Source organism: Macrotis lagotis, chromosome 6 (assembly GCF_037893015.1).
Source record: "Macrotis lagotis isolate mMagLag1 chromosome 6, bilby.v1.9.chrom.fasta, whole genome shotgun sequence".
Taxonomy (NCBI): Eukaryota; Metazoa; Chordata; class Mammalia; order Peramelemorphia; family Peramelidae; genus Macrotis; species Macrotis lagotis.
Window position 1 is genome coordinate 46,992,542 of NC_133663.1, and position 13,555 is coordinate 47,006,096.

Consider the following 13,555-nt stretch of genomic DNA (forward strand, 5'->3'; position numbering starts at 1 on the left):
TGGCTCCAGTCTTAGAAAATAATGTTAACATGACCAGCTACCCTTTTTAAAGAGATTGATGTCCACTCTTATTCCATTTCTTTATTTTAAAAAAGTATTTTTTGTCCTTGTCTTATCTTTAAACAAGGGGATCATTTGACCAGAGAAATATTATTTCTTAATATTCTAGAGAAACTAAAAGACAAGAAATTAAATTTAAAATATTCTTCCATGAGTATTTCAATCATTTTCCATTTTGAGAAAATAAACTGATATGTGAAACTGGAAAAAATAAAATAATAAAATAAAATAAAATATTCTTCCATGTTCCTTTAGCTTCTATTTCCTCACCAGTAAAAATGAAAGGGTTAGAATCCATGTCCCTTCTGGATCTAGATCTAGGAAACTCTGAATACAACCTCAAAATAATCCATGATAGCTAGATGCAACTTCCTGAGGGCTAACCACTGTGTAAGGGATCAAAGGTCTGCTTCATGTTTGACACTCACCAGGTGTTTGACCTTTGGCAAATCACTTAAACTTCTCCATGCCCAGACAACTGTCTGTACATCAATTATGGAAGATTTGTTCATTTTCATAGATGTAAGAATTTTCCACACTGGATGTCCCCTAGGATAATGAAAATGCAGCTTTCAACAACAGTAAAATATGATTATAGAAAAAGTGCCAAGATTTCCAACGTAACAGACATCTATTCAACACATTCCACTGTGCCTGCTGTGCCTTTCCACCTCTTTTGCAGGGGTCAGAGGTATCCACATAAACAAACTTTCATTAGTGCATGTCTTATTTGTTTTGATTGGACATACTAACTATAGAACTATCTACTTGGAAAATTACAAAAAGGTGAAAAAAACAAGGACAAAGGAAAAACTTCCATCTAGAATCTAAAAATAGATTTTTTTTAAAACCTCTGATTTATTTATTCTTTTTTACATGTCAATGAGGCCAATATTCTTCTTTGTGACTTGTAAGGTCTCTTTTAGCTTTAAATCGGTGGTTCTACAATCCAAGGACACTCAACATTGTAAGGGCATTCAGAATGTAGAACTCTTTCCCTTCCTCTATGAATTCTCTTCTTAGTTATCATATACAAATGCTTTGCACTTCTTCAAAGCAGACTTTAATCATCAGCACTTATTACTTTTATTGGCTTTAGATGTAATACTTTCTCCAGAAAGTAATGCCATAGCATATGAAAGGTTAGGTTTGGAGTCAGGAAGATCTAAGCCCAGTTCTCACCTCGGACACTTAACCAATGAGGCTCAAATGTTAGGAGGAGTACCTCACAGCAGAGAAAAACACAGCTTCTTTACATACTCACATTTTTATTAGAACGAGACTCTCTTCAGTTCCAAGGGAGAATGGCTTTGACTATGACAGCAACTCTGAGGATCCTTAAACCTTATATGAATTAGGAAGGATAATGACCAAGGATGCTGCCCAGACTCCTGTGCATCCCTGGGAGAAGATGTGGCCAGGTCTCCAGTTCCTCAGCTAGTTTCAATTCCAGGTCTTCAGGATCCACCAGGAATGTCCTTTGACAACTCACATAGAGTTTCCTTCAATAGCAGAAGTCAAACTCTAATATTCAATTCAATTCAGTAAGTTCCTACAGTGTTTTAGGTTCTATTATGGTCACTATAGATAGCAAAATAAAACAGCCCCTATCATCAAGGAACTTAAATTCAATTAGATAAGATGATTAACAGTGATGACATTTCCATCAACTCATGAATACTCTATTTTTTAGCATTTTTTAGTATTCTCAACCTAGAATCATCTGGGCCACATCTGTCATGACTCATTAAGAGATGGGGGTGGTCTCTGAAGGGAACCACTGAGACCAATAAAGGACACACCAAGTTCTCTTCTTCTTGAGCTGACATGACTTCACATCTTATTAAATGTAATGACCTGCTTTAGGTCACCAAGATCCCTTTTCTCTGCTTAGACAAAGATATATATTCTCCCATAGAAACCAATTTTACCTACAATGTAAATAAAATATATACTCACAGTAATAAGGTATTAGTGGTAGGATGACTTGGGACTCCATGTGACATTTCATCTGGATATTCTCTCAGATGTTTGTCATCCCATAATCAATGAAGGTAAACTTGAGGAAAAGCATGTGACATGAATTAAATGTTATTTTGTGAATTAAACTGCCTTTTATGGCCTGACCTAAAAGATTTCTATAAGAAAATTCTTCCCAGTTCCAAATCAACAACGTTTGGAAGACAACCTCACATTAGAGGCTGTCTATAGACCCACAGATACCACATTATAAGAGAAAGTGAAAAGTCTGTTGATTATTAGCAAACATCAAAGTGTTTATCAGTTTAAGGAGCAAGATTTGATTTGATTTGATTGGAGGTAATCAGGATTAACTAACTGGTCCATAGTCACACAGCTAATAAGGCTCTGAAATCAAATCTGAACTAAGGTCCTCCTGACTTCAGGGGCAGGACCCTATCCACTGAACCATTGACCTACTCCTGAGGAGCAATATTTTAAACAGGAAAGCTACTGCAGATATTTATGTAGAAATCAGAAAAGTCATATAATTTTTTCACAATTCCATATTCTAGTGTGTAAGCTAGGTTGCTGGATATTATTTAATATAGAGTCTTCTTTAACTCTCTCTGTACTACAGAACCAAAGTCTTCACGAAGAGATTTTGATGAGCCCACTTCAACAGTACTAGGGTGGAAGAAATCTGAAAACTCAAGCCTGCAAAGGAACATAGGAGGAGTTAAATCAAATTATGAATGTCATTGTTATAATGATGTATTTTTAAAAAAACTAAATTAAAATTTAAAATGAACACTTTCTTGTTCATCTTTGAGTATGATCTAATGAAGATTTCAATAGGATTGCATCATAGGAAGGTGACACTATTAGTGATTGTTGTTGTTAAGCTGTTTCTGTCAGATCTGACTCTTTGTGAGCCTTTTTGGAATTTCTTGGCAGAAAACTGCAGTGATTTGCCATTTCCTTCTCCAACTCATTTGGCACATGAGGAAACTGAGGCAAGTATGTGTAAGTGACTTTCCAGGATCATACAACTAGCATGTGTCTATGGTGGGATTTCTAGATTCTAGACCCTGTGTTCTATCCATTGCTCCACCTAAATACCCTTGCTAAGAGGGATAGTAAGTGACAACAATTGCAGAAAAGGCTTTCATAGATGGCAAACAGTCATTGTATTTAACTGAAGATAATTCAAATTCTCATAAAATAAGAAAAATATATACGGTTATTATCTGTGTCTTCAGAACAGTCTCAATGACATTGGGTGGAGTGTTGCCCCCATTATCCATTCCATGGATTAACATGATGCTTTCAGAGAGATTTTCATTTCCTATTATTAATTTTATAGCAATCCATTTCAGTCCAACATACTTTGAGGGGCACAAATATTTGAATACTTTCAATTCAATTAACATTTATTAATCACTTCATTGTAAGCAGAACACTCTACTAAATCCTTGGGGAGGGGAGATGATTCAAGGGATTTCTAATCCTATCTATCAGTGGTAGTTCTCCTGATTTATTTGGCCTTGACATCTTTTCTCTCTTGTCAGTCTTCACTTGAATTCTCCAAGGAGGTTTGATCCATCTCACTTGAGTCCCTTTCCTGATCTTTACCATTATCTGAGAACCAGGCAATACCCATATATAGGATGAGGTCCCTTATGTGAGAGGGGGATCCTATGGAAAGACTGCAGACTCTACTATCAAGGGATCTGGGTTCTTACCCTACTTCTGACATTTGTAACTCTGGCACTTTTCGTAAGTAGGTATTACTATTCTGGTCTACAAAATGTGTAGGTTTGAATAGAGAACCTCTAAAGTCCTTTCTTACTCTAGATCTGTGGTCCATTAGTGCCTACTCACATGAAGTTTATAGTCTCGTAAGGATACTTGAAATATAATTCAAAATAAAACCCAAGCAGACCAATTCCAGAAGATGATCAATGGCCCACAGAGATAATACATCCCATGCATCTGCCCATTGCCCCTAGGAAGTTGATTGGATTTCAAGAGGAAAAGAATAGTGAAGTGACCAATTAAACTTTTCTTAAGTTCATCCACCAACTGTAGGTTGACTGTTAGAGTAAAATGCCTATATAGAAAGGATCCACAGAAGGATTCAAATAAAGAAGAAATTTCATATTATCACCCTCTGGAGGGTTTGGGGGATCCAGTGAGATACTTCTCCAGACATGTAGGGACTTCTACCCTAGGAAGGGGAGGGTTGAATCCAGAGGCTATCTCAAAATACAGAACAGAACTCCTACAATGTGATTATGGCATACATATATATGGATTATATAGATATAACTGTACATATAGATACACTAAATGTAGCTATCCATACATATAGCAGCATGCATTCATATGTATCTTTCATGCTACTGACAAAATGATATATCTACAGCTCAAATGTGATCTTTTCGTTCCTCTCTTGAAAAAAAACTTCTAAAAACTAGTATAAAATATAAAATCTTCCCTTTGTCACTTAAAATCTTCTATAATCTGGCTTCAAACTATTTTTTCTGGACTTTTTTCCTATTACTCCTCCTCATGTTCAAAATTCCAGCAAAAAAAGAGCTCGCTTACATATATTGTCCTAGTCTCTCCTTTGTGCAAGTCCTTCCCATGTCTGGAATATTCTTCTTTTCCACCTTCACCTGTTGGAATCTCTAACTTCCTTCAAGATTCAGTTTTAAGTGCCTGACCCTTTTAGAAGATCTTTCTGCTCTCCCAATTGTTAGTGCTTTCTCCCCCTCCTCCCCCAAAAAACATGTACATAATTTGGGTTTACTTTTCTGGTACATGTTATTTTTCTCAAATAGAATGCAAACTTTTTTTTTAGATTTTTTTCAAGGCAATGGGGTTAAGCGGCTTGCCCAAGGCCACACGGCTAGGTAAGTATTAAGTGTCTGAAGTCGGATTTGAACCCAGGTACTCCTGACTCCAAGGTTGGTGCTCTATCCACTGTACCACCTAGCCACCCCCAAATGTAAACTTCTTAAAGGCAGGAACTGTTTTCCTTTTTCACAGGATGAGTAGATAGTAGGTACATAAGGAATACTTGTCAAACGAATGAATGAAAAATGACATGAATAATTGCAATCTTCACATAATTTTAAAGAACTCATTTTAGCCAGGGGTCTCAGTCTTATATTGCATCAAATCTTTTACAAAAGGGGCGGCTAAGTGATGCAGTGGATAGAGCACCGGCCCTGGAGTCATGAGTACCTGGGTTCAAATCCAGTCTCAAACACTTAAAAATGACCTAGCCGTGTGGCCTTGGGCAAGCTGCTTAACCCTGTTTGCCTTGCAAAAACCTAAAGAAAAAATCTTTTACAAATGAGTAGGGAAATGGGTTAAGTTAATTTTATCTCTCCCTTCCCCTGCCTATGAAATTATTCTATTCTGGGGGCTTAACATTCAGTAGAATGCTCAAGGGCTGCTTAATAAGATCATGAATTTAAATCTTCAAGGGACCTCAGAAGCCACCCTATGCCATTTCTTCATTCTTCATGCATGAATTCATCCATTTAAATTCTTCATTCTTCATAAATGAGGAAATTGAGGTACAAAGAAATTGCAATGGCTCACCCAGGCTCACCCAAATAGTCACAGAGAGGTAATTCATAAAGCAAATCACCACCAATCATTGAATAATAAATAGAACAGAAAAAGGAGAAAAAGTAGTCATGTCAATACTGTATCAAGTCACATTATAATACATCTCCTAGATCCCCCCAAGAAACTATTGGTAAATGAGCTTTCACCTCACCTGTTTGAGCTACCAAAGTTCTTTACGTGACAGGACACAAGAGCAAAATTCCAGAGTTACACAACTCCTTGCACAATTTCCTGTACAAAGAAGGCAATTTGGAGCAACTGGCTATTGGCAGGCTCCACAGTTGGCTATTTTACATTGAAATTCTACTGTTACTAAAATTTGAAGAGCATCCTTTTCAGTTTATTTTTGAAGAATTCTACCTGCAACAAGATAGCTTTGATCCCACTGCAGTTCCTAAAACTATTCTGTCTAGCTAATATAAATTTTTAAGAAGTCAAATATCTTCATCTGTTTCAAATGGGAACCAAAACATTAAACCAGTAAAAGACACATCAAGTGAAATGTGCATCTTTTCAATAAATCTTTAAAACTAATCTCAGATTCAGTGTCATATATACAATAACCTCCACTACAAACCCCCAAACCTGTCTTTATTATTCATAACTGCTTCCATTAAAATTGCTGACTCTTATTTAGTGTTCTGACCAACATGCAAGTATTTATCTTTCGTGAAAGGAGTGTGCATTGTGTTAGTAATATGCTTCATTCATAAACATTCATTCATTCATTCAACAAGATCAGCAAGAACTAATTCATCTACCACAGACAAAGTGGGCAGTCACATGTAACAGTAGACAGTGTGGTCTCAGATGCCTCTCTACCATCCTGACCTGTGCCCTCATTCTTCCAAATATTCATTTCTAGGGTGAACTATGAAGCAGTTCACCTTGCCCTTGATTGAAACTTCCTTAAAGATTCTATCTCCTTGTGACCTATTTTCCCCCCTCTCCAGACTTATGCTTTCATCAATGTGGAAATTCTTTTCATAGATGCAGATTCACCCATCCAACATTCAACCAACATTTATCAAGACTTTCCTTTTGGGATGGCTAGGTTGCACAGTGGATAGAGCACGAGCACTGGAGTCAGGAGTGCTTGAGTTCAAATCTGGTCTCAAACACTTAATAATTACCTAGCTATGTGGCCTTGGGCAAGCCACTTAACCCCATTTGCCTTGCAAAATCCTAAAAAAAAAAAAAACTTTCCTTTTTGGCAGACACCATGCTAGACCATAGGGATTCAAAGAAAGACAAAGAAAGAATTTGTGCAGACCCTCAAGGTTACCACTATCTGTAACTTACAATCTTAGAAAATTTTTTCAGACACTGAGAGATTGAATGATTTATTTGGGGTCATGATCCTCTATGATTCACAAGCAAAACTTGAACCCAGGATCAAAGCTATGTTTGAGGGTATAATTGAAAGTACTGAATAAGTTGTAAAAGTGAAGTGGAAGAATTTGTGATCCTAAAAACTGTTTCATCCAATTTTTGAGATAATGTGCTAGTCGTGACTGTTTTAGCCAGAAACTCATCAGTCAGGTTGCAGGAGTGATTCTAGTAAGAAATAAGACCTTGAGAACTCTGAGGATATAGGTAAAAGGAGAGTAGACTAGTCAAAAAGAACTGTAGAAGTCATGACCCTGTTATTTTACAGAAAAGTAAAAATGACTTCTATCACAGTGTCAAAGATGAAGAGCTAAAAGAGACCATAAAGATCACCTAGTCCAAAACCCTCATTTTTACAAGTGAGGGAAATGAGCCCGGAAGAGGTCAAAAGACTTGCCCAAAGACATACAAGCAGCAAATGGAGGAGTCATGATTTAAATCTGGTTGCTTTGATTACAAATACATACTACTCCCCTTGTATCTGACTTAGAGAAACAGGAAGGGAATAAGCATTTATTAGGGCACTATATTAAGCACTTTAATGAATCTTATTTTGTTGGGAGCCAGGGTCTCTAAGCTGTTTGACCCAGTTGCAGCAAGAAGATTCAAGGCAGTCACACTGCCTGATGGAACAACATTTCCTTCTTCAATATATATAGGGATTTCATGCATACCAATATTTATAGGTTTATTATTGGTTACCATATTTATTCACCCTAATACTGGAATGACTATAAAGGAAGGATTTCAGAAAAATTCCTTGAATAAAACAGATTGTAAACTGTCTAAATTTAACAGGATTGCCTCTCCCTGAGGCATGCAAAAGGCTTCAACATTATGAAATCTCTGGAAAACCCAGCACTGGGAATTCCAAGGAGATACCAGAATATATACAGGGAAAACAGATACAAGATGGGTCAGATAGAATTCCAGGGAAATTAATAATTTTGCCCCCCTTACCATACACAGGAATATATGAAAAAAGATGGTGAGAAAATAGTTAGTACAGGTGACTGATATGTGAACTCCAGCAGCCTTAGTTGCATGGGAAAGAATAAAAAAGTCACAGCAACTGTGGTTTCTACCAACAAGGCCAGAAAGAAAAATTTGTTATTGTAAGAGTTAATGGATGGGTGGACAAGCATAAAGACCCTCACTACAGACTGTTAAGGAAGTGTATCAAAAAACATTACCTACACAAAAAAATATAAAAAACTTTCCATTAAAAGAGCTGCTTAATTAATAACTCTAAATGAATTAACAATTATACAATGTAGTAATAAATATGGTGACAGGTTAAGGTCATCATGGTCTGAGTAGGGATAAGAAATTAATTAACTATATGATTATTACTTAAACTTGTAATCACATGATTAAAACTTGTAACCATATAGACTACATGATTGTTAATGAAAATTGTACACTCTTGTAACCAAGGAAATGATTTCAGCTTGCTTGCTTGCTTGAAACATACATGATTCTGAGACTATAAAAATAAATCCAAGCAGCTGACAGTCAGTCAAGCTGCTCCTGCCTTTACCCACTTGTTGACTCAACTCATTTCGTCGACTCTATCCCTCCTGTCAGGTTCCAAGGACCCCGTGGAGGCTGGACCCCCACATTATTTGATTTCACAACCCTGAGAGGTAGGGACTGTTGCCATCCCCATTTTTTGTTTGTTTTTGCCTTTTCTTCTTTTGTTTTTGTTTTTGTTTATTGGAAAATAGTATTTTTTCCAATTACATGTAAAGCTAGTTTTCAGCCTTCATATTTTATTAGGATTTGAGTTCCGGGGGCAGCTAGGTGGAGCAATGGATAGAGCACCGGCCCTAAAGTGAGGAGTACCTGAGTTCAACTCCATTCTCAGACACTTTATAATTACCTAGCTGTGTGGCCTTGGGCAAGCCACTTAACCCCATTGCCTTGCAAAAACTAAAAAAAAAAAGGATTTGAGTTCCAAATTTTTTCTTTCTCCTTCCATGCCATATCCCCCTTTCCAATATGGCAAGCAATCTGATATAGGTCATACATGTGCAACAATATAAATGTATTTCTTCCTTACTCAAATTGTGGGAGAAGAAACACAAGAAACCACAAGAAAGATAAAAAAAATAGTCTGTGCCAATCTGTACTCAGACTCCATAGTACTTTCTCTGGATAGCAATAGCATTTTCTGGCATATCATCCCCATTTTACAATTGAGGAAACTGAGACAAACAAAAGTTTGCTCAGAGTCTTGTAGTTAGTAAGTGTTGGAGGTAAAATTTAAATTCAGATCTTTCTGACTCCAGGCTCACCACTCCATGTCACATAGCTTGCCTAGGAGACTTCAGAGTCGGAGCTTGAGTTTTCATATTTCACATTTCATAGTTCACCTTTTGGAGGCATATCAAGCCTTAAACATAATGAGAACTCAACCATTGCAGTCCTAGTTTACTTCCCTTCTCCAAAACTGACTTCTGGGAGCTCTTAATCAGAAGTCCATATACTTTTTTTTCTATTTAAATAGCTACATTTCAACAAAATTTGCTTCTTTTGTAATTTTATGAATTTTATTTTATGTGTTTAAAAACATGATTCCCGAGAAGAGGTTCCTATATTTCACTGGACTGAATGTCAGATTGTCCAAAACACCAAACGACTTTCAAAGTCTGACTGGGAATCATGGTTTGAGAGAGGGAAAAGCAGTGAAGCTGAAGTGACTGAATGACTAATAGATGCATCATCAAGCTAGAAGGACAAAACATCTATGTTGTTGTTCAACTGTTTCTGACTCTTCATGACCCCATTTGGGGTTTTCTTGGTAAAGAGTCTGAACAATCTGCCATTTTCTTCTCCAGTTCATTTTTCAGATGAGGAAACTGAGGCAAACACAGTAAAGTGATTTGCCCCAGGTCACGCAGATATTAAATGTCTGAGGTCAAATTTGAACCCAGAAAGATGTTTTCCTGTCTCTATATCCAGTATTCTATCCACTGTGACACCTAGCTGCTAGAAAATGTCTATAGGTTTATTCATAGTCTCATCTCAGTCAGTTTACAGTTAGTAGTTCTTTATGTATTTTAATACTCTACCCTCTCCTTAACAGACAGATTTCTGTCCCTGACTCCATCTCTCTATTGTAAATGAAGACAGGGACCCTACAAAATATCTGCCTTGAATATCCATGCAATGTTTCAAGGGGTGGGGGAAACAGAAGAGGAATGCTTATTTTACTGACTTTTTCATCTGATTTTTATTGAGAGATTTTGTTCTAGCTTTATCTTCATTTCCTTCCTCCCTCCCCTCCTCAGCAAGCTATCTCTTGTACCCAAAACCAAGAAAAGAGGGAGAAAACAATTCACCCAAACAAACAGATACATCAGTCATCACATAATGTTTCAAGAGTTGCCTACTCAAAGCGTTACATTCAAACAAAATATGTACTAGTCATTATCATTTAAGATAAAGATGTTAGGAGACAAATATTATTGCTAGGGGAGCTGTGGGAAGGCAGGCATTCTAATACATTATCATACTTGTCAGATCTGTGAATAAACTATTACGGAAAAAAGTTTTGGAACAATATCTAAACTTGAAGAACCCCTTCTTTGCTCATATGGACTAGGGTACTATGCCAACTCTTTATGCTGAATCCAGGGATGATTGGGTCAGTCCTAGGGACCCTAACCTCCAAGGAAATGGGGTTCATTGACCTAGCATCTACATACACACACACAGACACACAGACACACACATACACACACACACACATACATACATACACACACACACCTCCTCCAACATCCTGGGGAAGGTTTTACTTGTAGTTTAGGTTATGGATCATATAAATGGCTTTCCCAAAAATAAGAGGAAAAGAGACATAGACAATATATAATAAGAATCATATAAGGGATTGGTAATTCATTTCTGTACTCATAAGAAATGCTACACATACAAGATACACAGAGTACATTAACAAAAAAACAAAAACTGGATGCAGTATATTACTAATTTTTCAGGCTTTGGGGAGATTAATGCTTACACCTTCTCAAAAGATAAAGCTAGTTTAAAATACTATCTAGACATTTTATATTTCCCTCAGTTCTGCACTGTCTAAATAATGTTCAGTAAATAAAATGATTAGACTTGGGTCAATCTTCCTGCCATTGGTCATATTCTCTGATATAAAAGATTTCCTGCCACAATGAGCTCCAGCTTGATGGCACCTAATTCACAAGGTTGCCTCCAATCTTCAACACATCTACCTTGATGTTCATGATCACTTTTCAGGAAAGGAAACAGCTTAAAATAAAGCAAAAGAAACAGAGCAAAAAACACAGCTCAAGAAAAATTTTTTCTGTTTGAGACCATGTTCCATGTGAGAGTAGCACTAGGTTGGAAGAAAGGTCACAGTTCCTTCTCTCAGATTCTTCCATGGGAAATCTAGGAACTACCTATCACATGAGAGCACCATGACCAAGAGGTTAAGTGAATATGCATCTTTTACTTGCCCCAGTCTTCCATCCTCTTGTCAGTGTCATATGTGGGGAGAAGACCAAGGGACCATTCAGAGTTTACATTTCATAGCAAAACTCTAAATTTTTCCATATTTGGGGCACCACTACATGCCAAAGAGCAGATCTTCAAGCACCTTTAGGGTCAGGCAGAAACATGAAGGGTCACTCAAGACATGGTCCATGTAATGTCCCCATGGTCTAATTCAGCATCTGCTATAGCTAGAAAAATTATAAAACTATATTACTTTCTATTATTAAATTTAAATCTCATTAAAATGTGTAAGGCAGGAAAAAACAAAAAAAGTCTAGATTTATAGACTTACAAAGCTCCTTTTACTCACAATTCAATTCAAAAAGATTTTGAGCTCAGATTAGGTGAACACAAAGATCCAAATATAATAGAACCTACCATCAAGGAATTTATATTCCACTTGAGTGTGATTGGAAGAGGTGTGTGTGTGGGGGGTGTATCTTTGCCTTTGGGAGAAAAAAGGGTCAATTGATACCAGTTTATTTATAAGTTGAAATATTTATAAAGTGTTGCCTAAAGTATCTAGTGGGAACAACTAATTGAATTAATGGACAAAGAGCTGAGCCTGGAGTAAGGAGGAACTAAGTTCAGTTTTCCCCCGGACAAATTCTTGCTATGTTAGCCTGGACAAGTCAATTAACTCTGAGTTTCCTCATCTATAAAGTGAACTGGAGAAGAAAATGGCAAACCACTTCAGTAACTTTGCCAAGAATGTTCCAAATAAGACCTCGAAGAGTCAGACATGATTAATCAGCTAACCAACAACAAAAAGTGCCCAGTACCAAAAGGAGACTGTCAAAATAGAACAAAATAAATCTGGATATTTGCATAAAGCACCAACTGGGGAACTATGCCAACCCTTTGGTTTTTAATGGCTATTTATCCTGGGGGAGAGTCACAAAATGGGGGCCTGCTTTATACTTCAAAACTTTCATTTTCTGTTAATTCAATTAGACTAGGTGTTCTAAATAAGATGTTTTATATCCTCAAGTAAGCAAGCTGTTTTTTCCATCAATTTCCTGATGATGACTAACAGTAACATGTTTGGGTTTGTTTTCCATCATCATCTCTGTTTATTTAGTGTGTGCTTAACACTGTAGGAATTACAGCTAAAACATAAAAGATTCTTGCCAATGTAAATGAAAGAAAGGATAGAGTTAAGCAGTCTCTAATTCCTATAACAATAATGGTTGATTTTGTTAGTAACGAGAATGAATAGAAAGAATGACCTATTTTTTTTGTTGGGGTTATTTTCAGTTTGGGTTTTTCCCTGAGTTTGTTTCTGAGAATTGGACCAAAAGACAAAGTTGAAAATTGGTATTTGCTTTATTGAAACTGTAATTGACTGTTGTGCAATATTAAACTGTGTCAATCAGACAAACAAAGGAAGAAACTCTGACATAAAAATGTCCTGCTTCAGTTTGCATTTCATTCTTTCTTAGGTTCCAAGCCTGAAAAATGCAGCTTTTGTTGCTTGTCAGCTTTCTGTTTTTCCACAGTACCCAAGTCTGGGCAAGAGAGAGGCACTACTATATTGGGATTATTGAAACAGCTTGGAACTATGCTCCCATCAGCAATGAGAAGAAATCGAATTTTGAAGACTTGTAAGTTAATGTTTTCTATTGGCTTGTGAATGTACATGCCCCATCATATGTGTGTGAAGGTGTATATGTGTGAATATGCATCTATGTGTGAATCGTTGGTAGTTTGTATTTCAAAATGTTCACTTCAGATTAACTGATTTCTAAGAGTGCATGTTTTTTTTTCTTCCAAGATTCTTGGCCTCCTTCTCTTCTCTACCACATCTTACTATTATGCTCTCTTTAAGTAGCAGTGCTACAAATCCCTATTAGAAACAATATCAAATCCTTTAGGATATAATTTTAATTTTTGTTTCATCTCATAATTCATTATTAATATACTTTAAAAGTCTTTTATGAATACAGATCAAATCCCATCAGAAAAAAATTCA

The 13,555-nt window shown here is 36.5% G+C and overlaps 1 protein-coding gene and 1 pseudogene across 3 annotated transcripts in view; both read left to right on the forward strand.

Annotated features, from left to right (window-relative positions):
• LOC141492114 (ceruloplasmin-like) overlaps window positions 1-2,817 on the forward strand; it is a 44,354-nt pseudogene extending 41,537 nt beyond the window's left edge.
• Window positions 2,818-12,895: 10,078 nt separating this feature from the next.
• Window positions 12,896-13,555, forward strand: part of LOC141490812 (ceruloplasmin-like) — a 62,092-nt gene continuing 61,432 nt past the window's right edge. Inside the window, exon 1 of one of the 3 annotated variants that reach the window (XM_074191106.1) lies at window positions 12,896-13,187. In XM_074191106.1, the coding sequence (XP_074047207.1) occupies window positions 13,042-13,187 (146 nt within the window). In that variant the 5' untranslated portion in view covers window positions 12,896-13,041. The remainder of the gene's footprint in view (window positions 13,188-13,555) is intronic. The other 2 variants (XM_074191107.1, XM_074191109.1) reach the window with 2 other exon arrangements.